General features: G+C 32.7%; 1 protein-coding gene across 1 annotated transcript; it reads left to right on the top strand.

Moving 5' to 3' along the window:
- Positions 1-1,264: 1,264 nt before the first annotated feature.
- On the top strand, positions 1,265-7,158 carry LOC111399578 (protein DETOXIFICATION 24-like). Its single transcript, XM_023026971.1, has 9 exons — positions 1,265-1,579; positions 2,578-2,833; positions 3,736-4,277; positions 4,895-4,981; positions 5,062-5,118; positions 5,201-5,440; positions 5,573-5,690; positions 6,673-6,759; positions 6,837-7,158. The coding sequence occupies exons 1-9, from the start codon at positions 1,485-1,487 to the stop codon at positions 6,915-6,917; spliced, it is 1,563 nt and encodes a 520-aa protein (XP_022882739.1). The 5' UTR covers positions 1,265-1,484; the 3' UTR covers positions 6,918-7,158.
- The last annotated feature ends 20,450 nt before the right edge of the window (positions 7,159-27,608 follow it).

The raw sequence follows: 27,608 nt of genomic DNA, 5'->3' as shown, positions 1-27,608 counted from the left end.
CCCATCTTGTAGTACATGGTCCAATACATAGTTTGTATCCACAAGTTTACTACAAGGACTGCTAACATTAAATACATGCAAAAAAAAAATGTTTAAATAATATCGATGATCACTTCGAAGAATTTCAATCAAAATATCTCACTATTTCAGTAAACATAAACCACAATGCATCCCAAAAAATTCATAGAAACGCGTCTGCAGGGATAGTTGTGTATTATCAGACCTGATATTAAATGAGAGCATTGAGTGCCAAACAAATACTTCAGCACGACAATTCATTAAATAGCATTTATTATTTTTCAGAAGTGCTGCATTTATTATATGAAAATTGAAAAGAACATGACACCCTAACTTTAATAATCATTTTGTCAAAAATACCCTTAACTTAATGCTTCACATTATTTTCAATCAATTTTGATATTGAGGATAAAGTGTGAATTCATAACATTTATCAGCACCATGTCATAAAAGTCGAATTTGTAACAAATAATTTTCCTACTCATTGACATTGAGAAATGAATGCGGGCCCACAACAATTGTACAAGGGCAAATGTGGAGACAGTAGAAAAGCAGTAGAAGAAGTAGAGTATGTAGTCTAGAGAAGAAAGCGTGTTCCATTTTCTTACATGAATAAATCATTGTAGCAAAATCGGATAAGTTGGATGTAGTGTGAAAAGCAATATGACATAAATAAATAGTAATATTAAAGCTTCTCTCTTAAGAGGTAATAGTAATATTAAGGTAGTAAATATATATTCCACACATACACAGTTAATTCTCTCATCTTTCCTCCGCCCCCACTTACCTCTTTCCCAGCCTGGCTGCTCCAGGAAGCTGCTACAAGGCTGAAACCGCCGGTCATAAAAAAAGAAGAAGAAGAAGACAAAACAATGTACAAATCTCTCTCTCTCACACACACACACACACAAACTAATAGCATGTTAACCTTATTTACGTGAATTAAAATCAGATTTCAAGTAAATTTTGATAAATATTGATGAATATATGATTGAAAATTGTGAGTTCATGACATATGTGATTAAAATTAGTTGTTAATTTTGAATTAAATTAAAATCTTAATTTTAATTTCTACCAAAAAGGGGTTAAGACTAGCTTCTTGGAACAATCAATAAGCCGTGCTTACCAGTTTTATTAAGAGTTGTCTACCTCAAATTTACTTATATTCATTTTTGTTGATATAAAATTTATCTTTTACATGCTTAGCCGAATATGCTATAAATGTATTTCTATATGTACTTATTTATTAATTGAAGTCTCTCTCTTTAGTCTCAAATGGATTGCACTCAACCGCTCGAACGATGGTTCACTGTCGGGCTTGGTTGGACCATCAATTTGTGCTCGCATGTGGAACGAGCCAAGCGTGAGCTAGCTGGTTTTCAAGAATCCCATCTCAGCTCATGAGCCATTCGACAATATTTTAAGTACATTTTTCGTCCAACAATTTCGAGCCGACTTGTGAATTGATGAGTAGCTTGCATGGGATTTTGCTGCTCGGCTCTTTTGTGGGACGAGACAAGTTGATCAGCGGCTCATCCCACCAAACATCCATACCTTTTTCGTATGTATACTTAGAGCCTCTTTGATATATATATTTTTGAGAAAAGATTCAGTGAATAGCGGTTTATATATATATATATATATATTAAAAAGTAAGAAAAAGTTAAAGAATCTCTACCAAATATGCTTAAAAATGAATTTGAAATTAAATGAATTTTAAAGAATCTCTACCAAATATAAACTTAATCTATTATGATTTTTTTTTTTTGGTCCAACTATGTGTGCGCCTTTTTTATGTGCTTGTTGTCTTTTCTTACAAGCAATTGGCATCATCCAAACTTGGAGATGAATGTATATGAACCATGCTTAGCGTACAATCTTAGTTGACAATATTGTTGATGACATGCAACGTGTCATGTTGTCGGATAGGTTGAAAAACTGTTAACATTGTTATCCAATGTTGTCATTCAACATTATACAAATAGCATAATTGAATTTCTATGTAGATACTTGAAACTTGTCAAGTTCCCGATTTAAATTTTCTTACTTTTGATTTGAATGTGGATTCTTTTCGACCTTTTGGTTTAATATGTTAATCTCCTCCTTACAAAAGGTACAAACAGCGCTTTGTCCTATATATTTCTTTCCCATCTATCTATTTTATCGTGCCACAAAAGCCAAAAAGTAAAATAAAAAATATCAAGTCCACCTTTAAAAAAGAAAAGGGAAAAATTTGAAGTCCTAAAAAAGCAAGAAGAATAATGTTATAAGATTGTAAGTTAAGAAAAATGGGAAATTATAGGATAACGTTGAAGAAATTCTTGATCAGTTGATGATTGATCAAGAATAGTGTATTAATTAATTAGTCATTTGAGTTTAAAAATCTAGTAAGAGATGTTAGGTTGAGCTTAAATGCTAGCTTCTTTTCAGCTTTTCTTGACTGAAAACATACTTGAAAATAAAATGTTACTTTGCCTATTTTAAGCTTAGCCAAACATGCTCTTATATAATTTCTGGAAAAGACATATAGCATGCTGATTTTTCAACCCTCATTCACAGTGACAAAGCCATGGACAATTCCATGCAAGAGAGGTTGATTAGTCCAGAATCAGAACAGGCGGGGAATTTCAAAGGGAGGATTTCTGAAGAATCCAAGAAAATATGGAGGGTTGCCTTGCCAAGTATTATATCAAGAGTGACTTCATTTGGAATCATAGTTGTAACTCAGTCATTTGTTGGACACATAAATTCATCTGATCTTGCTGGTTATGCACTTGTTCAAACCTTAAGCGTTCGATTCGTAAATGGAATACTGGTAACTCCATACTTCTGTTGCATTCCTTATCTGTTACTAATAATAGCTTTTCAATAGAACAGAATCACAAATATTCTTCCACTTCTGTAATAAACTTTTGATGATACGGTTCGTTAGGGATTAAGATCTAATCCATTCCTACGAAAGCAATAATAAACAGAATGATAATTGAAAACAAGCATAGATAAACACAATTCTATGCAGGGGCGGAGCTAGAATTGTAGAGTTGCGGAGCAAATTTTACAAAATTTTAACTGTGGGGACAAAATTGAAAACTATTAAGGAATTTTTTTGAAAATCTTTGCAAATATTGTGAAAAATCTTGAATTTAAAATTTAGTGTAGGGGCAGACGACCCCACTTCCCCTACTGTAAATCTGCCCCGGATTCTGTGAGACTTCACCCTCAATCTAAGAGTTATATCCACTTGTCGTTGCAGATTTTCAAATCACAGTAACATGTTTGGTTTTGCTGTGAAAGGTGTGCTGAATATGAAAATAATAGTGAATGACAAAATTTTGGTATTTGAGGATTTCAAAATAGTGAATGGACAAAAATTTCTGTCTATATTATGTTTATGGAGTGGAAAATTAAAGGCGAAATCACTAGACAGACTTCACTCAGTCTCTAGCTCAAGAGATCAATAATAAGGAACATTTTCTTCTCTAATCACCTGAGGGAGCAAAGAACTCTATAGGGCAATTTACACCTCCTCCTCTCCACTACCTTTCAGGTGCACACGATTATGCCCCTCAAGAAACTGTCGGCATGAGACTTTCCCTTGATGATTAGACACAAACATACAGTTTTTTTGACATTCGACATGGTAGAATAGACAAGACTAAAAAGTTTTCGATTCAAACACTATTGTTGTTTTACTTTTTGTAGTATTTCTTTTTGCAGATAGGAATGTCAAGTGCAACTGAAACTCTCTGTGGGCAAGCGTTTGGAGCAAAACAGTACCATATGATGGGGGTTTTCTTGCAAAGATCATGGCTTGTGGATCTCATCACACTAACAATATTACTTCCTGTTTTTCTATTCGCAACACCAATATTTAAACTACTAGGCGAGGAAGAATCTATTGCAAAATCTGCTGGCTATATTTCTCTGTGGTTCATCCCATTTGTTTACAGTATCGTTTTCTCTATGACGATCCAAATGTATCTACAAGCACAACAAAAGAATATGGTTATTGCATGGCTATCCATTATATCATTTGTAATCCACATTCCCTTATCTTGGCTTTTTGTCTACAAACTGAATTGGGCAATTTCTGGGGCCATGGGGGCGCTCTGCATATCTTCGTGGTTTCTAGTCATTGGAGAATTTGTATACATCTTCGGAGGTTGGTGCCGTGACACGTGGAAGGGATTCACTACAGCTGCATTCAAGGACATATTGCCAGTGGTGAAACTTTCAATATCCTCTGGTGTTATGATTTGGTAAATTTTCCCTAACTATCATTTATTCCCATCAAATGCCAATCACCCAAAATAATTCTCAAGATGGCATGTTTGTGTTTTATTACAAGCTCCTTATAGGTCGAATTCAAACTTTAATTTGTTCACCACTCATTTCTATGACATTATAATTTCAGCAAATTATTCTGTACTGATTAGGACAGTAGCTAGACAGATTGTAATGCTAGTTTAGTATCCAAATTTTAATAGAAAACAAGGATATTATATATACATATAGATTCCCTGATCAGGTTTTACATCCCATTTCAGTACCAAAGTATGCGCTTATTCTCTTAGGATCGGTATTAAGTTCTATTCTGTTTATTTGGACTTTGTTTAAACACTTCTTCTATGGCGCATCTCGATTAAACTTACCACTTTTATGTATGATTTTATCCATTAGCAGCATATCCATGTAGACATTTTCTTGACTTTACAGAATTGACATGTTTGGTATGTCGACTAGAAAAAAATATTGTCCATGCCCAGTTCTGGCCATTATTGAGTGCCCAAGATGTTTAAGCAACAGCTTATATAATCGTTAAGAATTTGCATCTACTAAGGAATCTTCACTATTTGCATTCTTGATTGTTTTACAGCTTGGAGTTGTGGTATTATGCCATTCTGGTTTTACTGGCAGGATACATGAAAAATGCAAAGGTAGCCATATCTGCCTTTTCTATTTGGTAAGGTTTCATTATAATCCTGTCTCATTTTCTGCTACATTATGAAGATAGCTACTAAGTAAATCTAATTTTTTTTGCAGCCTTAATATAGTGGCATGGGAAACTATGATTAGTGTTGGCATGATGGGTGCTGCATGGTATAAAGGCAAAACTCCTCTTTCTCATTACATTTCTTTTATGTTTTTAAAAACTATTTCTCATTGTTTGGCCGGATTTTAGCGTTCGAGTTGCAAACGAGCTTGGGAGAGGAGACGCGAAGGCTGTTAAGTTTTCGATTAAAGTCCTAACCAGTACTTCTGTATCGATAGGGCTATTCTTTTGGATTCTTTGCTTAGTATTTGGCAATAAAATCGGATATTTATTCACGAATGATGAAGAAGTTGCACATAGTGTTGCTGATCTTTCTATGCTACTTGCTTTCTCGGTGTTGCTGAATAGCATCTATCCAATATTCTCAGGTTAGTCATTTATTCTTCGGATTATTTTTGTTTTATTTTCTTGTCTATCCCACCAAATTGTTGAACTATATGGAGTCTAATCGTAGTGTTACAACGTTTTCTTTCCTTACTCTATAACTTGTTTGCTATCAAGGGTGGCAATTGGAGCAGGTTTACAGACAACAGTTGCAATTATTAATATTGTTTGCTTCTATATAATTGGGATACCAGTTGGAGCTTTACTTGGATATGTGACTCATCTTCAAGTTAAGGTAATATTTTGCCTTTTCATTTTGGTAAAAAGGAAACTGATGATAAGGTTCTTCTTGCACCTGAATGCTCTTTGGTTGGTAAAATAACATGTAGCCCCTGTTTGACTTACATTTTCAAAATTTTATTTTTCTTTAAACTTATTTTTTACCACATATTTCATAGGATTCACAATTTTTATCGACTTTTAAATTGTACATCCTGTCCCCGTTTGGTAGGGATTAAAATCAGATTTTTTTAGTAGATTTTGATAAAAGTTAATGAAATGTTATAGATTCTATGAAATTACTTGTTAACTTTGACTTAAACCAAATATGGGTTTCATCAACTTTTATTAAAATCTACTAAAAATTTAATTGTTAACTAAACCAAATAGGGGTGTAGTTTGGTGACATGAATCTCTTACATTAGAGTATGAATGCTCTTGAAACCATGATTAAATATTCAATTGCAAATCTTACACCATATTCGTTACAAGAATCAAGTAGTATTGTGAATAATAAACAGACGAATTTTGTCATGCGTCTCTCTTCTTTAATCCGTGCAATATTTGAGGGTTAGCGAATGAAATATTGTCCATCATAGTCCTCAAATACTGTCCATACGGTCATGTTAAATCCAGAGCCGGTCCTGGACACAGGCAAATGAGGTCTGTGCCTCTGGTCCAAAACCACAAAGGGCCTATTTTGGCCCAAAGTAGTTTTTTTTTTTTTTTGGTTTGAAAGAAGGAAAATAGTTTTTTCATTAATTGTGAGATGATTTAGATATTTGTTTGTTGTTTTAATCTTAAGTTTTAAGTTAACAATATATTGCATAATATATCGTTGAATTTTGTATTTACGTTCATTTTGGGGGCCTAATTTTTGGACTTCGCCTTGGGCCCTGACAATCACAGGACCGGCCCTGGTTAAATCTTATGCATATTTTTCTTCATGAGTCAATAAATATATGTTGTCCTCTTTGAAATTAATAATGAATTCACAGGGCATATGGATTGGGATGTTGTGTGGAGTGGTCGCAGAGACACTTGCATTGAGCTTCATGATATGGAGAACCAATTGGGATCACGAGGTAAATTTGGACAAATTTTTAAATATAAAAGAGAATAAACCAGTTGAATAATTTATTGCTAAATGTTTTTATTACAGGTAGCTAAAGCTTCAACACGCCTCAAAAAGTGGTACTTAAAGTCTCCTGATGAGACTGATCAAAAGTCTGACCATGCTTGAACTTAAAATGCTAAGGATTTTGCTGGCAGCTCGGTGTACATCCCTCTCAAAAAAGAGAGGGCGCTTGCGTCAAATAAAAAAAAATCGCACAAGAGGGGGGCTGGATGTACGAGTAGCAATACCCAAATGTTAAATTCTACAAATTATTTGCACAAAATCTCATGCCTTCTATGTTTATTTAGAGCTTATCAATCTAGTAGTTTTGTATGCATATTGCATAATAGATTGCTGTCAACTACAATTCCCAGTTTTTCGAGCCTTGATTTTTTATTTCAATAATTTCACCCCAACTTTTTAATATGTTTTACCCTGGTAAAAAATTTGATGACCCCAAACTTGACAAGTTGTTCGAGTAATTTTTCTGAACAAATTTCGTTGTTGAAAATTAAAATTTACCAAATAAATATGGTTTCTTGACACGAATCTCATCTTCTCACTCCCAAATTGCCTCTTCCACAACATGACTCCTCCAAGTATCTTTGCTAGAACTATTCTTTTTCTTTTGAGTTCCTTGTCTATTCTCTCTAAGATTTTAGTGGTAACACTTCACAAGTTAAATATTCATGGAGATCAAATTGACTCGTGACTAAGAATATGAGAAGTGTCTGAAATATAATTTCTCAACATACGAACATAAAATACATTGTGCACCCCTTGGCAATGCTAGTGGTAAAGCGATCTGATAGATCAAGTCACCTACTCTTTCTTAATATCTCCAAAGATCCATGTAACGTGCTGAAAATTTGTAACTATTAAAATAAGGTTTTCAAAGTTAGTCAAGTGAGATGAAAAGTCTCGTTATTTCTAATCTATTTTAAATCGAAAATAAAAGGGTAAATTAGAATAGTATAAATCATTTAGGGACTAAAATGAATTCAATTAAGAAGTAATAAATTCATTTTAGGACCCAAAACGTATGTAAAAAGTTGGTTATGGACCGAAATTTTTTGAACGTAAAGTAGGAAGCCGATTTCAATCAAATCGAGCAGCCACGTTTGAGGCAGCCGTACGATCTCTGTGGTTGTCCATAGTTTTCGCCTCAAATTGCATTGTGTAGACCATAGTGAGACATTCAAAATGTTACCAAACATGGATACAATATATATATATAAACCATTTATTTCTACAACACCCTATAACATTATTGTCCAGATTTTGACCAATAGAGGAAATGCTAAAGAGAACGTAAACAACAATGTACACATAGGTTAATTCATACAGATATACATGATCAAGAATCAAGCGTGAAAAATGAGTGCAAAGTTAAGGCCTCGAAACTAAAACGTGGGAAATTTTTGCAAGTTTCAAGCTCCTATTGTTGGAGCAGCCATTTTTGGAACAGTCTTACAATGCTGCATTCATCCTTTTTCGACAAGGAAAGATGTCTTCAAAACAGTATAAAGGACAATAAAACAATCGAGAATCAACTCTCAAAAATCATTGCAAATTTTCACCTTGTTGGAATGTTTTATAAAGGGTAATTAGCACAAAACATCCCTACCTTTCGATGTTTTTGTGGATAACGTCCCTACCTTTCATTTTTTGGTGGATTACACCCTTACCTTTACATTTTTTTGCGCAAAACGTCCTTCTGTCAACTTTCCGTTAAAATGCTCCGTTAAATCAAAAAGGTAATTAGCAGAAAAGGTCCCTACCTTTCAAAATTATTGTGAAAAATGTCCCTACCTTTTATTTTTTAGCATAATTAGCAGAAAAGATCCCTACCTTTCAATATTATTGTGCAAAACGTCCCTACCTTTCACCTTTCATTGCAAAAAGGTCATTTTCATCCATTTTTTCAATAAAATGACGATTTTACCCTCCTATTCAAATAAAACAAAAAGAAAAGATGAATTACCAACTGCAACCATAATCCTTAAATTTTTAAAAAATTACAAAAAATCATAAATTCTCAACCACCACCATTTTCACAACCTATCAAGCTGCCAACTATAAATCCACATAATACCACCTTTCGACCACCATGCCCACTGGACTCCATCACCGTAAATGTGGTTGTTTCGGACAGATTGGTGACCAATACTATGGAGGAGGTTATTGGAGAGAGTGAGGCGACGCTGGTGGTGGTAGAGTCCTATGTGTTGTGGTCGAAAAGTGGTGCTATATGAATCTATAGGTGGTGGCTTGGTGGGGTTGTGAAAGTGGCGGTAGTGGAGAATTTAGGATTTATCTGTAATGTTTTGAAAGATTTAGAACTATGATTGCAATTAATTAATTATTTTTTTCTTTTCTTTTTGTTTTATTTCAATAGAAGGGTAAAATCGTCATTTTATTGAAAAAATGGATGAAAATGACCTTTTGCGCAATGAAATGTGAAATGTAGGGGTAAAAATGCTAAAGATGAAAGGTAGGGATGTTTTGCACAATAATATTGAAAGGTAAGGACCTTTTCTGCTAATTATGCTAAAAAATAAAAGGTAGGGACGTTTTGCACAATAACTTTGAAAGGTGGGGACCTTTTATGCTAATTACCTTTTTGATTTAACGGAGCATTTTAACGGAGAGTTGACAGAAGGATGTTCTGCGCAAAAAAATGTAAAGGTAAGGGTGTAATCAACCAAAAAATGAAAGGTAGGGACGTTTTCCACAAAAACATCTAAAGGTAGGGATGTTTTGTGCTAATTACCCTTTTATAAAATTCCTTTTGTGTTGATCTTCTTGATTTTACCTTCAAATCCTGTGACATTCTCAATGTTCTTCAAGAATCCAAGAAAAAAAAATTGTGGAGATTTTATGTGAGCGCACACAACAAAAAGTTATATTAATTGAACATCAACGAAAATATATATTTATAATATGAACATGCCCTCCCGGAGTATAATCCAGTGGTGTAAAGGATAGGAATAGGGTAATCTCAGCCTTGCTAACAACCGTAGTGTGAGGGTTCGATTCCTGAGATATGGAATTGGATTCTTTGTGAATATCAGTGTACGGGCAAATTCTTGTCCCTTGGCTTGCTGTGACATATTCTACGATTTACATCCCTCACGATATTTCAGAGACGGGACGATTAGAGCCCTCAAGGTTAGAGTTCAACCTTTATAATATGAACATAACTTGGGAAAATGTTCATATCCTTAAAGGAATCTTAGTTTGGATATGGAAACATTCCAGAACCCAATTTACTCTTCTTTTTAGTTCTCATCCAAATCTAACTCTTTCCATGTATGAATGGAACATGAGTAGCACACGTGCACGTCTCAATTTAATTAATTAATTAATTAATTCCACTACAATCAATAATAAGTTATAATTCTTATAATTTATTTCGATTTTATTCTATAGTCATTGAAGGGACCTAATCAGACTTAATTAAACTAAACTTCACTAAATTAATCTTGATCGATCAACTCTAAATCGGTCTAGATAATTATTAATCTAGTTCTATTCTACTAATAGAATGAGATTGTACTCTTAGTTTGATTGAACTTATTGATGCTATATATACAATAATTATATCATCTAATTTCTATTCTTTCTTATTATCTCATGTCTAAATAAGGTAAAATGATCAAAATGTTATTTTCCAAATATGCTTAAATTGTTAAATGTCATTTTCTATGACAATCTCATGTGATTAAGCATTTGTTTGATAGCCATTATTTGGCAAAAATTTTGTTTTGAATAGTACATTTTTGAAAAAAAATGTGGTTAAAAAATTAAAAAAAAAAAAAAAAAGGTTTAGGATTTACGTACAAAATATTTTATTATGTGAGTGTGTTGAAAATAAGTATGTAAAATAAAAAGTTTTGAAATAATGATTGTCAAACAGAGACTAAATTACAATATTAATTTAAAAATCAATATTGAATTGCCCACGTTAGGTTTAACTACTCATTCAAAAATGCTTTGAGGCCGTACCTATTAGATAGATTATGAATAACATACTATCAATATATGTTCCTTGTTATTTCACTTTAATTCCCAAGTAATCGAGATATTGATTAATGATTTGATCTCATTTATTGATATCTCGAAAAATTTCAAGTTAGTAACTAATGTTTATTACCCACTTAGAATTAAAGTCCTATGTACAATAATCAAGTAAAATTATCTATGTGGTCAATTTCATAAATTAAATTTTTCGTGATCCAATTCAATAAATTTCAAAATGTATACTCGGTCTTATTACCATAGTCATAGATGAACTTCAATAAAATTAAGATAAATTTATCAAACTAAAGTATTCATTTTTATTTACGGATCATAAGCAATAAAACATAGATCGAATTATAATCAAATCTTTACATTCTTAACAACTTAAACATTCATTTTACAATATCTAACCGATCCATGAACAAATGCAAGCTCAATTAGTATAAATAATTTATCAAGAAAATATTATTTCAAAATGTTATGAATATAAATAAATTTATTCGATATGCGAAAACCTATCTAACATATTATATGATAATTATATAACGTGTTTCGCAACATTTTAATTATGTACTTTTGTTGTTAAGAACTAAAGCTAGGTCATGTTTAAGAATCCTTGAGAAAAGGAAAACGTTTATGATTTTTTTATTCTTAAACAAGGACATCCACACATCCCCAATAAATGTTTACGCTCCACTAAGAAAGGACAATGAGGTTAAGGTTCTCCAACTATATATGTATATACACACCAGTAAACATGAAAGGAGGGGGCATAAAGCTATTTTTTTTTAGTGCAACATAGCAACAAATGTCAAAAAATAAAAGGAAATCAATAAAATCTAGTTTATAGACATCTAAAGATAGGCAATCCATGTCTGCCAATCTACATTAGTGCCCTAATTTCTCTGTAGGTCAAGTGATCCATATTTCTAATGGAGGTGTTGAACCGAACCTTTGTAGCAACCGAGTCTGCGACCTAGTTTTCCTCTTTATATATGTGAAAAATCACGTCTCCGTTGGAGGAGATGAGGTCTCTGACTAGCTAGGATACTCTGAATCATCCATAGTCCTCCACCCTTGGTGATACAATAAATAGCTGCACTCGAATTTGTCTCAACCCAAATAACTGAAATACCAAGTCCTCTAGACAATATAGCTCTAAGCTCAACCTCCAAAATCATATATGGCCCATTTGATGATGAAAATGTCTTGATGCAGTGCCCTGTATGGTCTCTAATAATGCCTCCATCACTCACAACTTTAAGGGGTACTTTGGCCAATCTATTTAATGTGCAAGACCATTTTAACCGCAAAGCATAAATATATTGTCAATATATAATTTTGATTTGTCCCATCACTTTTATGTATAAAAACTAATTAAATTTGTCTAAATAAATACACTACTATCATTGTACAAATATGGCCCTTAAAAACAAATTAGGGGTGTTCCCTCTCAACTTTTATACATTATTGTTAGAAATCAAATACAATGTGTGTGTGTGTGTATATATATATACACGCCAAAAGTTGGGGGAACGATTAATTATTGGCGTGGCCTACAAAGAGATCTCCAATAAAAATAGAAATAAAACGTTCATCTGTCCAATGATGGATTTTAGTGTTGGGGTAGCGGGCAAAAGTTTTTGGTTGGAATGGCATGATGGAAAATGATACCAATATAGGGATGTTTTGACATATTTTGAGTGAGATTCGTCCTTTCATTTTTAAAGATCAATGTTCTTCTATGTGAGTATTAAATTCATATATTTATTTAGCAAAAACGATAGTCGGGTGAATAATAAATTGAAATTCAAGGTGTACTCAGTGAAGAGAAAATAATTATAGTTTGTCTAAAATAGGAAAATTGATAAGACAAAAGCTAGTTTATGTACAAGCACACTTTATGAATGTGTCTTCACGTGTAGCATATAGGCTCTCTTTCAATGAGCACGTGTTGTTAAATGCAAGTCATGGATCAGTAACGCATTGGGACATTGAACTCGTGCACAAGCGCGACCTACTGACACAAAATAGAAATTGACTCCTTAAAAGAGTTAACGTTCTACTTTTATTTCCTACTTTTAATTTTTGCCTACAATGGACTATATCGATTTTTTCATTTTGTTCCACACGCGAAATTCAATTTTAATTGTCTACATATTATTTTAAGATTTTGTCTGTTCGAAATGTTTTCACTTTTTCCAAGAGTCTTGGTGATAGTTTGGATCAAATTCAATTCGACTAGAAACTTGAGTGTTTAGTTTTTACTGATTTTTTCGTTGTATCCATATAGAGAGATACTTAACATGAAATTTCAAACAATTACTATGAGGAGACAAATCTGTTTTAAGTACTGTGTAATACATTGATTTCAAATTGCAATTCTAATTTCTTGCCTTTAGTGATCTAAATCTTTTTTTTTTTTCCTTCTTTATTTTCTTTATTTCTTTAATACATTTTACTTATATCTCAATCACATACGGCATAACACTATTAGACATACTGCATTTAACGAGAATTGACTTCCACTACTTTCGAAAGTCTTAGGCTTTTGAAGGTGCATTAGATCCAATAATTTGGCTGAAGATGCAATAAAGAAAGTGCGTTCTTAGTGTACCCATTGTATTTGCTTAGAAATGAAGACAGACATTTATAGTATCATCGTTCAGATCGAAAATGATGCAGATGAAACGTCACGGAATTCTCACTATTTTTGCAGTTATGCTGTTTGGACAGGATTTGGCGATAGGATTGATGACAGGGGCTACCAACTTCCATTCTGTTTTTCAAACTGGTGAGTGAAATGTTGATGTCCCACTATTTTTAAAGGTTAAACCCTAACCTTAAGGGTCTCCCACCACCCCTGCCTTGGAGTATCGTGAGGGAGGTAAATCGCAGGTTATGCTTCCAAAGGGTACAGGGTGGAAGGCTGCTTGTACACTTGCACTTACCCAAGAGCCAAATCCATATTTCAGGATTCGAACTCTTGACGCAGCAACCTCAAGTAAAGCTGGATTTCTCCACCCTCCCCTTTTACCACTTGGAGATGTGCCCTGGGGGCACGTCCCACTATTTTTAAATCCTGTTACCAACCTCATTTGTGTAACATAACTCTTAATTTTGTGAATTCTTCAAAATTTGATAGGCAAGAGTGTATTAATTTCTTGAGAATACTGAATAATTTATGAAATTAAAGAAAAATTTCAGTGAGTAATGCAATTTTATGTGACAGCTTATTATATGAGACATTAACTTATTACATGAAACAATCAAATTACAGAATATTAATGTCTCAAATAACAAGTTGCACTACATAAAATTATCACTGCAGTCTCAATTCGAGTAATGTTTATTTTTTTATAAATAGTAAATTCTAAGAAGAAAATCTCACAACTTAATTGTTGATAAATAATTAGAGTATAATAAATAAAAATAAAATATAAATCGACTCCCAAGTTGGATATATATATATATATATTTTACTCAACTCAATCATAATGTTCACTGGATTCGCTGTAATACAACTTTTTAGACCGAAAAGAAAATCCGATTTGAGGAGAATTAGAATTTTTTAATTTCAATTTCACCTACCAATTTCCTCTATAATTAATTATTAGAAAGTTCTATGAATAATTTCAATTATGGTTGTCAGTAGCAAAATCGTAGAAATCATATTTTAACGAGGAAAATTAGCGGCATGGTCCCAAACCTTTCCCCTTCTTGACTTTTTGGTTTCAAACCTTTTAATTTTGGTGCTGAGGTCCTCAACTTATATCATTATATGTGCAATTGGTCCTTTTGGATGGATTTAATTCAAAAATGGCCGTTAATTTTACGAGTGGACTGCATTTTCTTTCCATTGTTTTTTATTGAAGGGACGAATTTGTCAAATAAAAAACAAACAAAAAAAGGAAAGAATTTAAAAAATATTGTAAATATAGTATTATTTATGAATTACTTTTATACATCTACAGCTCTAGTCATTATAACTATTGTATCCCTTGTAACCTTAATTACAAATTTGGAATTTTAGTTCTTAATAAAACACACAAAATCATAGGCTTCTATCTTTTATTCTCTCTTTTTCTCTAGTTTATAACACGTTACTATCATGATTACCCCAAAATTAATGTAAATTAGTTAGAAAGTAATTTTTTTTTTTTTATATAAGTAATCATCTATCATGTACACCAAATTTAATTTGATAAGATGTAAATTTTTTCGATGTACATAAACATCAAAACGAGATTGTTTCTTCTTCTCTACTTTTCTTTTGTATGCATATTAATTCTGATTCACATTTGTATGTGTAATCTGTACATATATTAATTCATGATTTATTAAGTAGTTTCATGCTTTATCGTTAATTCATGCCTTTTGATTCATACACAATGAATTTTGTCAAATATTATTTATTTATTAGTTTTGCCTTTAATTCCACCTTGAATTTCCGTTCCATGTTTGATATCTTTTCGATGATTATAAAATATTTAGCTAATAAAAGATTTAGTCAATTTTATTAACTTTATATATGAATATTATTTTTCCTAATGCATATTTGGTCATAATTTTTTATTTATAAATTCATATCTATCTATTTGGTAATTAATTTTTACATCATATCTTATTTCTATGGTAATTAATATTTTTAACTTGATTGAATATTTTTAGATGTTTTATAAACTTTAAATTGCTAATCTATCATGTTGTTGTTCTTGAAGTAGCATATCATTATAATTAATATTTCAGAAGAATATTATTTGTTCCCGAAAAGTATTTTTTTAATAAAATAATATTACACGCAAATCAAAAAATTCTTTATCTCCTTCAAGAAAATAAAAAATACAATCAATACTGGATCAATATTTATATGCATGAATTGGAAAAGTCTTTAATTGGTGAGATGACTAATCTCTACCTTTTAGTTGCAAATTGTACAAATTAAAGGGTTATGTTGTTTTGAAATAGGTGTGATATTTTGATAAGTTGCAAACTACGCCATTAAATATGAAATATGCGATCAAATTGTTAAAATTAATATTGTCAATAGACACAACTGGTAGGAAAAGACACATGAAAACTTATAAAAGGACTTCCTAATTTCATTTTTTTTTACTCCAAATCAATTCTATATTATTGATTTTTTTTTTCTTTTATGTCAAAATAATTTCCAAATTATTTTTGAGTTTCGTGTTCGATATTAGCATTCGATAACTTCCATTTTAGAATAGTATAGTCAAGCGTTGGTTCGTCCGACAAAATTAATATTGTGCTATATTAATTTTGGAAGAAGCATTGTATTTTGGGAGACGAACGTCTATTTGATTCTGTTAGCACCAATGTAGGGGTGAAATCCGTTTTAAGGAGATTTGCATTCGTTTATTTTATTCGAATTTCTCCATTTTCTACATTTGAGTAAGTAGTGATTTGCTCATTATTATGCACGTACCATAATACTGATAAGTCGTTATTCTATTCATTTTTTTGCATGCACGTATATTTTATTAGTGGAATATAAATTATGAACCAGTTTATCCAACATAAAGATTAGTCTATAAGAAGCTTTGAATGGAATTTCAAGGGAAACAACAAATAACTAGGAAACACTAGAAAATAATCCCACTAGTTATGAAAATACAACAAATAGAAAGATCTCACGAAGAGCGTATGCAAGCAGTCAATGATCTTTTACTTTCACCAAGATTTTGTTGGAGACAACTTATAAAAAAGGGGTTATGTAAGGGTTGGTTTTTAATATATTTGTTTGACCAGTTTTAACCCGCAAGAGCGTGATCAAAACATAATTTATATGAATGAAAATTTGGACAGAGTTTCGGTATAAAGATTATGCAAAACAATGATTAAGGAGTAGAAATAGAGAATAATCCAACGCTAGACGTTATCTCTTTCCTTAAGACAAATTGCCCCACTACTGTGCTCATGGTGAATGACACTTATCTCCCAAAATACAATGGATTCACAACTTGTGGTAGCAGCCCGTCAAACCACAAGAAATCGACGAACTTTTGACGGAATTTCCCATCTACAAAGGAAATGTATAAAATGCTATAGAATTAGAAAGAAGAGAATTGCAAGAGGAGAATGAATGCTCAATGCAATTGGTTAACCTAAAATCATGTCCATAGGGTTCTATTTATAGATGTAGAAAGGGTGCAAATGAAGTAGTGTGGGCCAAAACATGCATCCTTTCAAAAAAGTTGCAACACTTCATTTCTTTCAACTTTGGTCCGCAATTTCTCATTCGTCTGGAATTGGTTTCGAGATTCCAAATATACCATGACGATCTACTCGAAGAGTAGAATAAGTTGGTCTATTTACTTTTGTAATTTGACCATCGGATCAAGTCCGAATATTTGGTCGAAGTTGTCACGTAGTCACACCTTTTCATTTTCCATTTTTTACACACCTTTTCATTTTTCAATTTTTACACACCTTTTCATTTAATATTTGAACCAATTCCTACAATCCCCCACATGGATGAAAATTCGGGTACGTATAGGTAAATGCGATGATATGATGCAATGTAGAGAGGGTACGAAAAAATACTACATCAAGGATGATGGCTTCTGGCCTTGAACCTCCCTTAGTGAAATACTATCGGACTTACTCGGCTAATTGGTGAACAATAGGTCTTGAACCACTCAGCCTTTGGTGTAAGTCAAGACAATAGTACTCACATAGATATCTTCCCTATTCTGTACTTAGTTCTCATGACTTGGTTGATTTTGGCCCTGAACCCTTCTTGGTTTCATAAGTGTTTAAAGAATTCAAATCTTAAACAATTCTTATCAAAGCGGCCCCACTTCACACTTACATAGATGACCTCCTATTAAGAGTATTCTGCCCTACTCCACTTGACTTAATCAAGATATAGGAATCATTAAAAGATAATCTTAGCCTCTATTTACTCTGCAGAAAGCACTTTAATATCATGGGAATGAGTTATGAATTCTAATTTCCTAAGTGCTTCATGGAATTTTCACTAGTTGTCTTTTTGAACCAAGATCTTGGGATCTCTAGTCAACAAGGTAGGGTTACCATTGTAAAAACTCTTACGTAGTAGGCTTTAATCTCATTCCTCTCGATAGGCAACGCATTTGATCTCTAGGCAAACTTTTCGTCAGTGGATCCGCAATATTCTCCTTTAATTTCACATAATTTATGGAGATAACACCATTTGAGATCAGTTGCTTAATGGTGTTGTGTCTACGACGAATATGTCTAGACTTACCATTATACATGCTGCTTCGAGCCCTTTCAATTGCTGATTGACTATCACAATGTATACTTATCGCAGGTACTGGCTTGGGCTAACATGGAACATATTCTAAGAAATTTCGAAGCCATTCTACTTCTTCTCCAGTTTTGTTCAAAGCAATAAACTCAGATTCCGTCGTTGATCGAGCTATGTACGTTTGCTTTGTTAATTTCCATGATACAGCAGCTCCACCAATGGTGAATACATAACCACCAGTGGACTTGGAATCCTTCATATCAGATATCCAATTCGCATCACAATATTCTTCTAGTACCGCAGGATATTTTGTGAAGTGTAATCCATAGGTTAAGGTATACTTTAAGTACCTTAAAACCCTCGTCAAAGCCTTCCAATGATCACAGTTTGGATTACTTGTAAATCTACTAAGTTTATTCACCGCAAAAGCAATATCCGGTCGAGTGCAGTTTGTAATATACACAAAACTGCCAATTATTTGTGATTACCTTAGTTGTGATATGCTTTCTCCCATATTCTTGACTAAGTGCATACTCGAATCAAGAGGAGTTCTCGCAGGACTTTCCTCAAATACGTCAAACTTTTTAAATACTTTTTCTATGTAGTGAGATTGTGAAAGTACAATTTCATCCTGCGTTCTAGAGATTTTAATCCCTGGGATTACATTTGCCACACTCATATCTTTCATATCGAAATACTTTGTTAGCATCTTTTTGGTGTTAAGCAACATTTCGTGACTATTGCCCATTATTAACATGTCGTCCACATATAGACAAACAATTATATAGGCATATGGTGTATGTTTAATATATACACATTTGTCACATTCGTTGATCTTGAATCCATTCGACAACATTGTTTTGTCAAACTTTTGGTACCATTGTTTAGGAGATTATTTTAATTCATACAAGGACTTAACAAGTTTATACACTTTGTGTTTTTGGTTAGGAGAAACGAACCCTTCAGGTTGCTCTATGTAAATCTCCTCTTCTAACTCACCGTTTAGGAAAGCTGTTTTTACATCCATTTGATGAATCTCAGGATTGTATATTGCCGCAATTGCAATTAACAACCTTATCGACGTGATTCTAGTCACGAGTGAGTAGGTATCAAATAAATCAAGTCCTTCATTTTGCCTATATCCTTTAGCAACCAATTTAGCCTTATATTTATCAATGGATTCGTCAGTTTTCAATTTCTTTTTGAATATCCATTTGCATTCTAAAGGCTTGTTACTGGGAGGTAAATCAACCAACTCCCATATATGGTTTTATAGAATCTATCTCATTATTAATAGCTTCTTTCCAATGCGGTGCTTCCGGTGTAAACATCGCTTCATCGAAAGTCTTTGGATCATCCTCTACCATATAGGTTAGGAAATTTGGGCCAAATGTCTTGGAAGTCCTAGCCCTTTTACTACGCCTTGGTTCATCCTCATTTGAAGTTCCATTGATAGTTTCATATGTCCTCTTGTTAGAACTCGTATTTTCCGTATTTTTGCAAGGAAAAATATTTTCAAAGAATGTCGCATTCCTTGATTCAATTATGGTCCCTTCGTGTACGTCTTGTATTTCGGATTTGTGTACAAGAAATCGATATGCACTACTATTATTGGCGTATCCAATAAATATGCAATCTATTGTTTTAGGACCGATTTTCACTTGTTTAGGCTTAGGTACCTCAACTTTAGCCAAACACCCCCACACTTTCAAGTATTGGTAGGATGGAGGATGACCTTTCCATAGTTCATATGGTGTCTCTTCCATTTTCTTAAGATGTATTTTATTAAGAAGAATATTTGCCATTACAATAGCCTCCTCCCACATGCTCAGTGGTAAACCCGAACTTATTAACATGGCGTTCATCATTTCTTTAAATGTTCGATTTTTGCGTTCTACAACACAATTTGATTGAGGAGAGTAAGGTGCCGTTGTTTGATGAACAATTCCATGTTCAGAACAAAAGTCTTCAAACGATGCCCTATATTCACCTCCTCTATCACTACGAATATTTTTTATTCGTTTTTCAAGTTGTGTTTCAACTTCAGCCTTATAGGTTTTGAATGCATCTAAGACTTCGTCTTTAATTCTCAAAAGAAAGACATAGCAAAACTTTGTATAATCATCAATAAATGTCACAAAGTATTTATTACCATCTCGAGTTTGTACAAATTTTAGATCGCATATATCGCTATGGATCAATTCAAGAGGGGTTACGTTCCTTTGTATTGAATGGAACGGTGTTTTAGCCAATTTTGTTTCAACACATATATCACATTTATGATTAGGATTGATTTTATGCGTTGGAATTAAACTTTGATTCATTAGTGTGCGCAACGATTTGTAATTCACATGTCCTAATCAACTATGCCACAAACATGAAGGCTCAAGCAAGTAGACGAAATTTATAGTTTTATTCATAATGACTTGCTTTATTACAATTGTAAGAACATTTAACTTGAACATTCCATCACACATGTATCATTTCACTACATACATCTCATTTTTAGACAACACAAATTTATCGGATATAAATACAAGTTTAAAACCATTCTTGCTAAGTAGAGATTCGGACACTAAATTCTTTCTTATCCAGCACATGTAGGACATTGTTGAGGACGAGTTCTTTTCCGGATGTCATCTTCAAAGTGACTTTGCCTTGTCATTCAACTTTGAAACTTGCAGAATTTTCCATGTATAGTTGTTCCCCATTCAATTCTTGATAGTTGGAGAATATCCCTTGTCCGCAGACACATGGCAGGTAGCGCCGTGTCAATCCACCATTCTCTAGTATTTCCAATCATGTTGCATTCGGACACTACTGCAGATAAACTCATTTCTTGCAGTCCATCGGATAAAGTGTTATTTGCAACCATGTGGACTTGAGGATTCTTTTTTGGTTTTCGACATTCACTTGAATGATGTCCAATCTTGCCACAATTGTAACAATTCCCTTTGAACTATTTAGCCTTCTTGGAATTGTCTCTTCGCAGTGCATAATTAGGAGCCTTTCGTTTCTTGTTTGTTGCCTTTGATTCCATTTCAACAAAATTTACACCATCTTGATCAACCGCCCTCCGTTCGGTTTTCCGATTGTCCTTTTCAATCCTCAATCGCACAATCAATTCTTCCAAGTTCATTTCCTTGTGTTTGTGCTTGAGGTAATTTTTTGAAATCTCTCCACATAGGAGGGAGTTTCTCAATAAAGGCAGCCACTTGGAATGATTCACTCAATTCCATTTTCTCGACATGGATGTCGTGTAACAAGATTTGAATATCTTGCATTTGACTAATTACGATTTTGGAATCCATCATCTTGTAGTCTAAAAATTTGTCAACAATGAAATTCTTTATTCCGGCATCCTCGGTCTTGTACTTTGTCTCCAAAGAATTCCATAGTTCCTTGGCTGATTCCTTTGAACTATACACCGCATATAGTGTATTATCCAATACGTTTAGGATATAGTTCTAGCATAAGAAGTCCGAGTGTTTCCATGCATCTAAAACAATAATCGATTCACGATTATTTTCCCCTTCTTGTACAGTTGGTGCAGTTTCCTTTAGAAATCTAGCCAAATTAAGAGTGGTGAGATAAAATAACATCTTTTGTTGCTACCTCTTGAAGTCTACTCCTGCAAATTTTTTCGGCTTTTCCCTATGTGGGATAGTAGTATTATGCAACGGTATGGTCACGGATGGTACCACATTATTGGAACCATTTTAACTTGAGGAAGTCCCAATGGTAGTCATTTATGTTACACAAACAGAAGTTCAACAAAATGATGATAATATCGGTGGAGGAATAGTACACAAAGCACTATTCAAACAAAATAATATTTGTACACAACCAACCACAAAGACACACAACTTTATCTTAAGATTGTTGGAAACGACTTATAAAATAGGGTTATATAAGGGTTGATTTTTTATATATTTGTTTGACCAATTTTAACCCGCAAGAGCGTGATCAAAACACAATTTATATGAATGAAAATTTGGACAGAGTTTCAGTATAAAGATTACGCAAAACAAGGATTAAGGGGTAGAAATAGAGAATAATCCAAAACGAGACGTTATCTATTTCCTTAAAACAAATTGCCCCGCTACGGTGCTCACGGTGAATGACACTTGTCTCCCAAGATACAATGGATTCACAACTTGTGGTAGCAGCACTACAAATCACAAGAAACTGACGACTTTTGACAGAATTTCCCCTCTACAAAGAAAATGTATGAAATGCTATAGAATTAGAAAGAAGAGAATTGCAAGAGGAGAATGAATGCTCAATACAATTGGTGTACCCTAAATCATGTCTATAGATTCTATTTATAGATGTAGAAAGGGTGCAGATGAAGTAGTGTGGGCCAAAACATGCATCCTTTCAAAAAAGTTGCAACACTTGACCAAAACATGCACCTTTTGAAAAGTTGCAACACTTCATTTCTTTCAATTTTGGTCCGCAATTTCTCATTCATCCGGAATTGGTTTCGAGATTCCAAATATACCACGACGATCTACTCGATAAGTAGAATAAGTTGGTCTATTTACTTTTGTAATTTGACCATCGGATCAAATCCAAATATTTAGTCGAAGTTGACACATAGTCACACCTTTTCATTTTCCATTTTTTGCACACCTTTTCATTTAATATTTGAACCAATTCCTACAATATAGATCCGCTCAGGAATTTTTATTTTCACTAAGATTTGGCCTCAAAGTTTCAAATCTAGGCTCTTATACCACTATTATGCCTAAAACCACAAAAAATAATGAGCAAAAATAAAATAATCAGCTGATCGAAAAATGAAAAGTGAAGAAAATATAATAGAACGCATCAAACTTTCTCAATAAAGGCCGCAGAGGTTGATGACCGCTTCCAACACCTAATCCCTATTGACCAACCACAAAATGAAATTATATCTCTTGTAGAACTAAAATCATGCCAAAATGGCTTTCAAGGTACAACCAATGCTCTAGATTATAGATTTTAAGCTACTCAAGCTTATATACTTCAACATCGAAACAAACCCAAAAGTTACTACTCATCGGGAACTCAAAATAACCTAATCTATGCACTTTATGTATCACGAAGATCGCAGAACACCAAGTTCTATATCTGTTGTAGAAGATGCAAAATCCATAATTATTGGAAGACCAAGGGTTAAGCCAACACAAAAATCTAGAGCCTCATCGACCACAAACAATCAATGTGTTGCAATCTTAGCATAAGTCTTCCACTAACAAAAGTGTATCCCACAAACACAACTTCTCCAATTTTGATAATGCACTTCACATGCGTTTACAGAAAGAGAAAGGATAAAGAGAAAAGAAAAGGGAAAGGCGTCGTGTAACTAAGAATTAATGAAACAAACTTAAGTGGTTATTTATGTCCAATTTTAAAAATACAAAAAATATTAATAAAGCAAAAAATTTTCATGATGGCAATATACTTCTCAAACCATAAAATAGACATACTTCATTTAGCCCCCGTTTGATTCTCATTTTTTGTTTACAAAAAATGAGAAATATGATCGTTATTTATCACATCAAACCACTATATTTGACTTTCTATTTTTTATGTGGGTCCCGTGACGACTATATTTTTCATTCTTATTCTTTCAAAAATGAAAATCAAATGGGCTCAACGAGAAGTGACTTACATGATATATAAAAGTCTTAGGATTTTAAAGAAGAATTGCTTGCTATAAAGAAAGTAGTACCGATTGTATTAACCTAAAAACAAAGAATTTTTAAAGAATTTTTTCAACCTCATCCATCCAGATCTAAAATGACGCAGATGAAAAGTCATGGAATACTCCTAAATTTTATGAATATTTGGAAATTTGATAGGCAAAGTTTAGTAATTTCTAGAGAATACTGAATTATTGTACAGAATTTAAGATGAATTGTCTAGTTTATGACAAGAGTAATGTTACTCATAATGAAAACTATCGATTAATTGTCTTTACGTTTCATACACCTAGGAATTTGTTATTTGATGCACGAGACAATATTACCATATTAATTCATCAAATAACAAACTGTCATGTGTATGTCACGTAGGACGACTAACCATAGTCTTCACCATGAATAAGACTATAAAATGTATTAAGATGAGTCCTACTTTAAAAAGGTCAAATCTTGCTAAGAAGAGTAACTCAAACTCTTAGAAGCTGGTCTATCTTTTTTCATCTTTCTTCAATATGGAATTTTATCCTTTAATATGTTCCTACAAGATGGTGACTCGTTTGAGCAAATCAATCTTGAGATTTATGTGCTCATTTTTTTAGTTTTAATCGAATCGAATTGTTCGTTAGAGTTTTGATGGACTCTAATATCATATTAAGACTTGTGATTCCATCTTAAAAAGTTAACACTGTTAAGAAGGGTAGCATAAACTCTTATAAGTTGATATATATTTTCATTTTTTTCAACGTGAAATTTTATCCCTTAACAAATGGAAAAGTTCTAATTGAGTTATAAAAAGTAAATTCTAAGAAAATCTCGCGACGTAATCTTTCATAAATAACTAAAGTACAATAAATAAAATAAACTAATAAATCAACCCCCCCCCCACCCCCACCCAGTCAGTGAATCATACTCAATCATATTGATTATTTATTTTAACACAACTCTTAATCATAATGTTAACTACTGGGCAAGAGTACTTATTATCCCTCGTGGCAACTTCACTGGATTAGCTGTGGCATTTATTTTATTTTATTTTATATTTATTTGGTATGAGCTGGATCGAATTTGGGGAAAATTAGAATTTTAATTTTATTTTCACTAACCAATTTTCTATATATTATTTCAATTATAGTAGTCAGAAAGAAAAAAAGCTAGACATCCAACTAACACAGATATCATATTAACAAGGAAAAATAGTTGAAATGGTCCCCAACTAGGCTTTTTGGTCTCGTTACCTTATTGTTGGAGCAGAGATACTCAATTTATTTATTTATTTTTTGATATCCAAGTATCCCAATTTACACCAGACTAAATCCTGAACCCCCAAGACCCTTGCCCCTAGAACCTTGGAGGGGGTAAATCGCGGGTTATGCCTCAATTGGATCACAAGTTCCCCCTATTACCTGTACAGTTCTGCGCACAAGAAACTCTTCTCCACGGTGATTGCTCTATACCAAATATTTGGCCGCAGGTTTCCACCAGGAATCGAACTCTCCACCCTGCCGCTGGAAGCAAAACAATGTTGATTGATCCACCAGTTGAGCTGTGTCTCGGGGGCAGAGATACTCAATTTATGGCATTAGGTGAGCAATTGTTTTAGATGGATTTCATAAAAAAAATGGCTGTTAATTTTACGCGTGGACTACATTCTCTACATTGATTTTTGTTGGAGGGGCAAATTTGTCAAATTAAAAAAAGAATTTAAAAAAACGTAATGATTTTTTGAGATCTGCTTTGCAAGTTTAGAATTATTGTAATTTTTTTCCCACACTACCCTACCACAATCGCCATAATTCGCTATTTTAGAACTCTTTGAGAATCTCGGACGACTTAATCAATCACAATCTAACAAGCTAATCTTAAATTTTTATACAATTAGTGTTTGTTTGAGTTCCAATATAATTTTATTATAATGAAGAGGAACAATGGATCCTGCGAAATTTCTAGATAATAAGTGAATAATAATTGCTTACCCACATTTTTATACTCAAAAATAAAATATTGCTAATTGAGCGGATGTCTATTTAACTATTGTAACTATGTTAACTGTGGGAAAAAATAAAGCTCGAGTACAACTGGCGCAAAGAAAGACAATTTTGAGCAATTAAAGCCTAACTAAATTGAGTGTGATCAATAATAATCATTAAGATAGCAATCAGAGGAGATTGACAAGTTTTGATAGCTAAATTCAACATCAAGAAAGTTTATAGACTTAATTGTAAATTTCTGAACTAGAGATGGATTGGATTTAGATGATTTTTGATGATCAAGATCGAAGTGTAAATATTGCAAGATGAAGGATCAATGGTTCAAATAAGAGTTGACTCGAGCTGAACCAAAGAAAAATTCAAGGACAAACTTGAGGATAAAGAAAAATATTGAGCCTTGTGATCACAATACCCATACTATGTGATCACAAGACTAGGATTTTCATCAAGCATGTGCAAGACTTTGACCATGCGATCGCATGGTATTTCGATGCAAAAAATAATTTATCTGTTAGATGGTTAGTTTCAACTTCTACATGGAATTTTTGGGCATGAATTTAACCTAATTATTGGAGCATATAAATAGAGAATATCATTCAAGAGGATAAGTTTTAGATGCATAAAACACATAATCATATACATCAATTCATACAATTTGGTTGGAGTTTGAAGAAGAAAAAGAGATTATAAACTTCAACATTACCTTCCACCTTCCTCTACCTTTAATTCCAAGTGATTTACTATCTATTCAATTTGTGTTTGTGTAGTGCGATGATGCTCGACTAATTGTATAGGCGATGGGATAACGACAAATCTTATATTTTGATGTTTTAATCTTAATTTTTAGATTTTGACTTTAATAATTGTTTCATTTGAATGATTGTAAAAATTTTAATTCTTTTCAATTACTTGATCATTAATTTATTAGATTTGTGATTTATATTTTATTTGAGAGAAGTAATAAAAATTATAGCACGTGGTGACAATAATTGTAAAGTCCGAATTCCGATAGAATATATATGTAATATATCATTATATTTTGCATGATCTTATTGAACATATTTATTGCTTAATACATCTTCATATATTCATATCTTTCATAGAAATATAGTAGGATCATATGTGATGATACAGTTAATATTACTCGAAGAAGATTATTAAATAAAAAATGAACATTGATCTTCGAAAATAAGTGTTTCATTACTTAGTGTTGTCCTAGTTCTTTTCATTAATTGAGTTTCATAAACGGTTCTTACTTAGTTTTAAAAAAATAAAATTGTTCATATAGAATATGTAATAGTCAAATGCAAAAATAAATAAATATATAAATAAATAAAATAAATTCCATCCCTAGTAATAAGATGCACAAAAGTGCTTGTCGGGTATCACACCATTTATATAATCTTTTACAAAATGATGAGATGTCAAAAAGAAATTGAAGAAGTTTTTTTCTTTTTTTTTTAATATTTGGTTAATGAGATTTTGAGTCAATCAAATCTCGTCACATTATTTGTTGATAAACAAATTTATAAATTATGATATATATGTAAAACAATCATAATATACATCAAATCCAATGGAACCATTTTCGTATTGTCATCATCTTGTGTTTTGAATTTCTTAGGTTGAAGAACGAAGAGAACAAGATAGCACATTTATCAATATCTCTCGACTCTTGGAAACGAGTATTATGGTACCCTAGCATAGTGAGGACATTGAAATATCACAAATCCACTCTCGAAAGCGGATATTTCTTGAATCGCAAACATGAAATATGAAGAAGAAAAAGTAATGCCCCACTATAAGGAGGGATATGTGAACAGTCCTTTTGAATGGCATCAATCCAAAGAAATCATTTGGC

The sequence above is a fragment of the Olea europaea genome, chromosome 9, assembly GCF_002742605.1.
Source record: "Olea europaea var. sylvestris chromosome 9, O_europaea_v1, whole genome shotgun sequence".
In the NCBI taxonomy this organism is placed as follows: Eukaryota; Viridiplantae; Streptophyta; class Magnoliopsida; order Lamiales; family Oleaceae; genus Olea; species Olea europaea.
Note: the sequence above shows the minus strand (reverse complement) of the source record. Positions and strands in the feature narration are given on the sequence as shown.

Excerpts from the sequence above, each read along its gene's own strand:
- LOC111399578 (XM_023026971.1), top strand. The coding sequence starts at position 1,485 with ATGAGTAGCTTGCATGGGATTTTGCTGCTCGGCTCTTTTGTGGGACGA. Across the intron at positions 1,580-2,577 it reads CAAACATCCATACCTTTTTC|TGACAAAGCCATGGACAATT; the intron begins GTATGTATACTT and ends CCTCATTCACAG. Across the intron at positions 2,834-3,735 it reads GATTCGTAAATGGAATACTG|ATAGGAATGTCAAGTGCAAC; the intron begins GTAACTCCATAC and ends TTCTTTTTGCAG.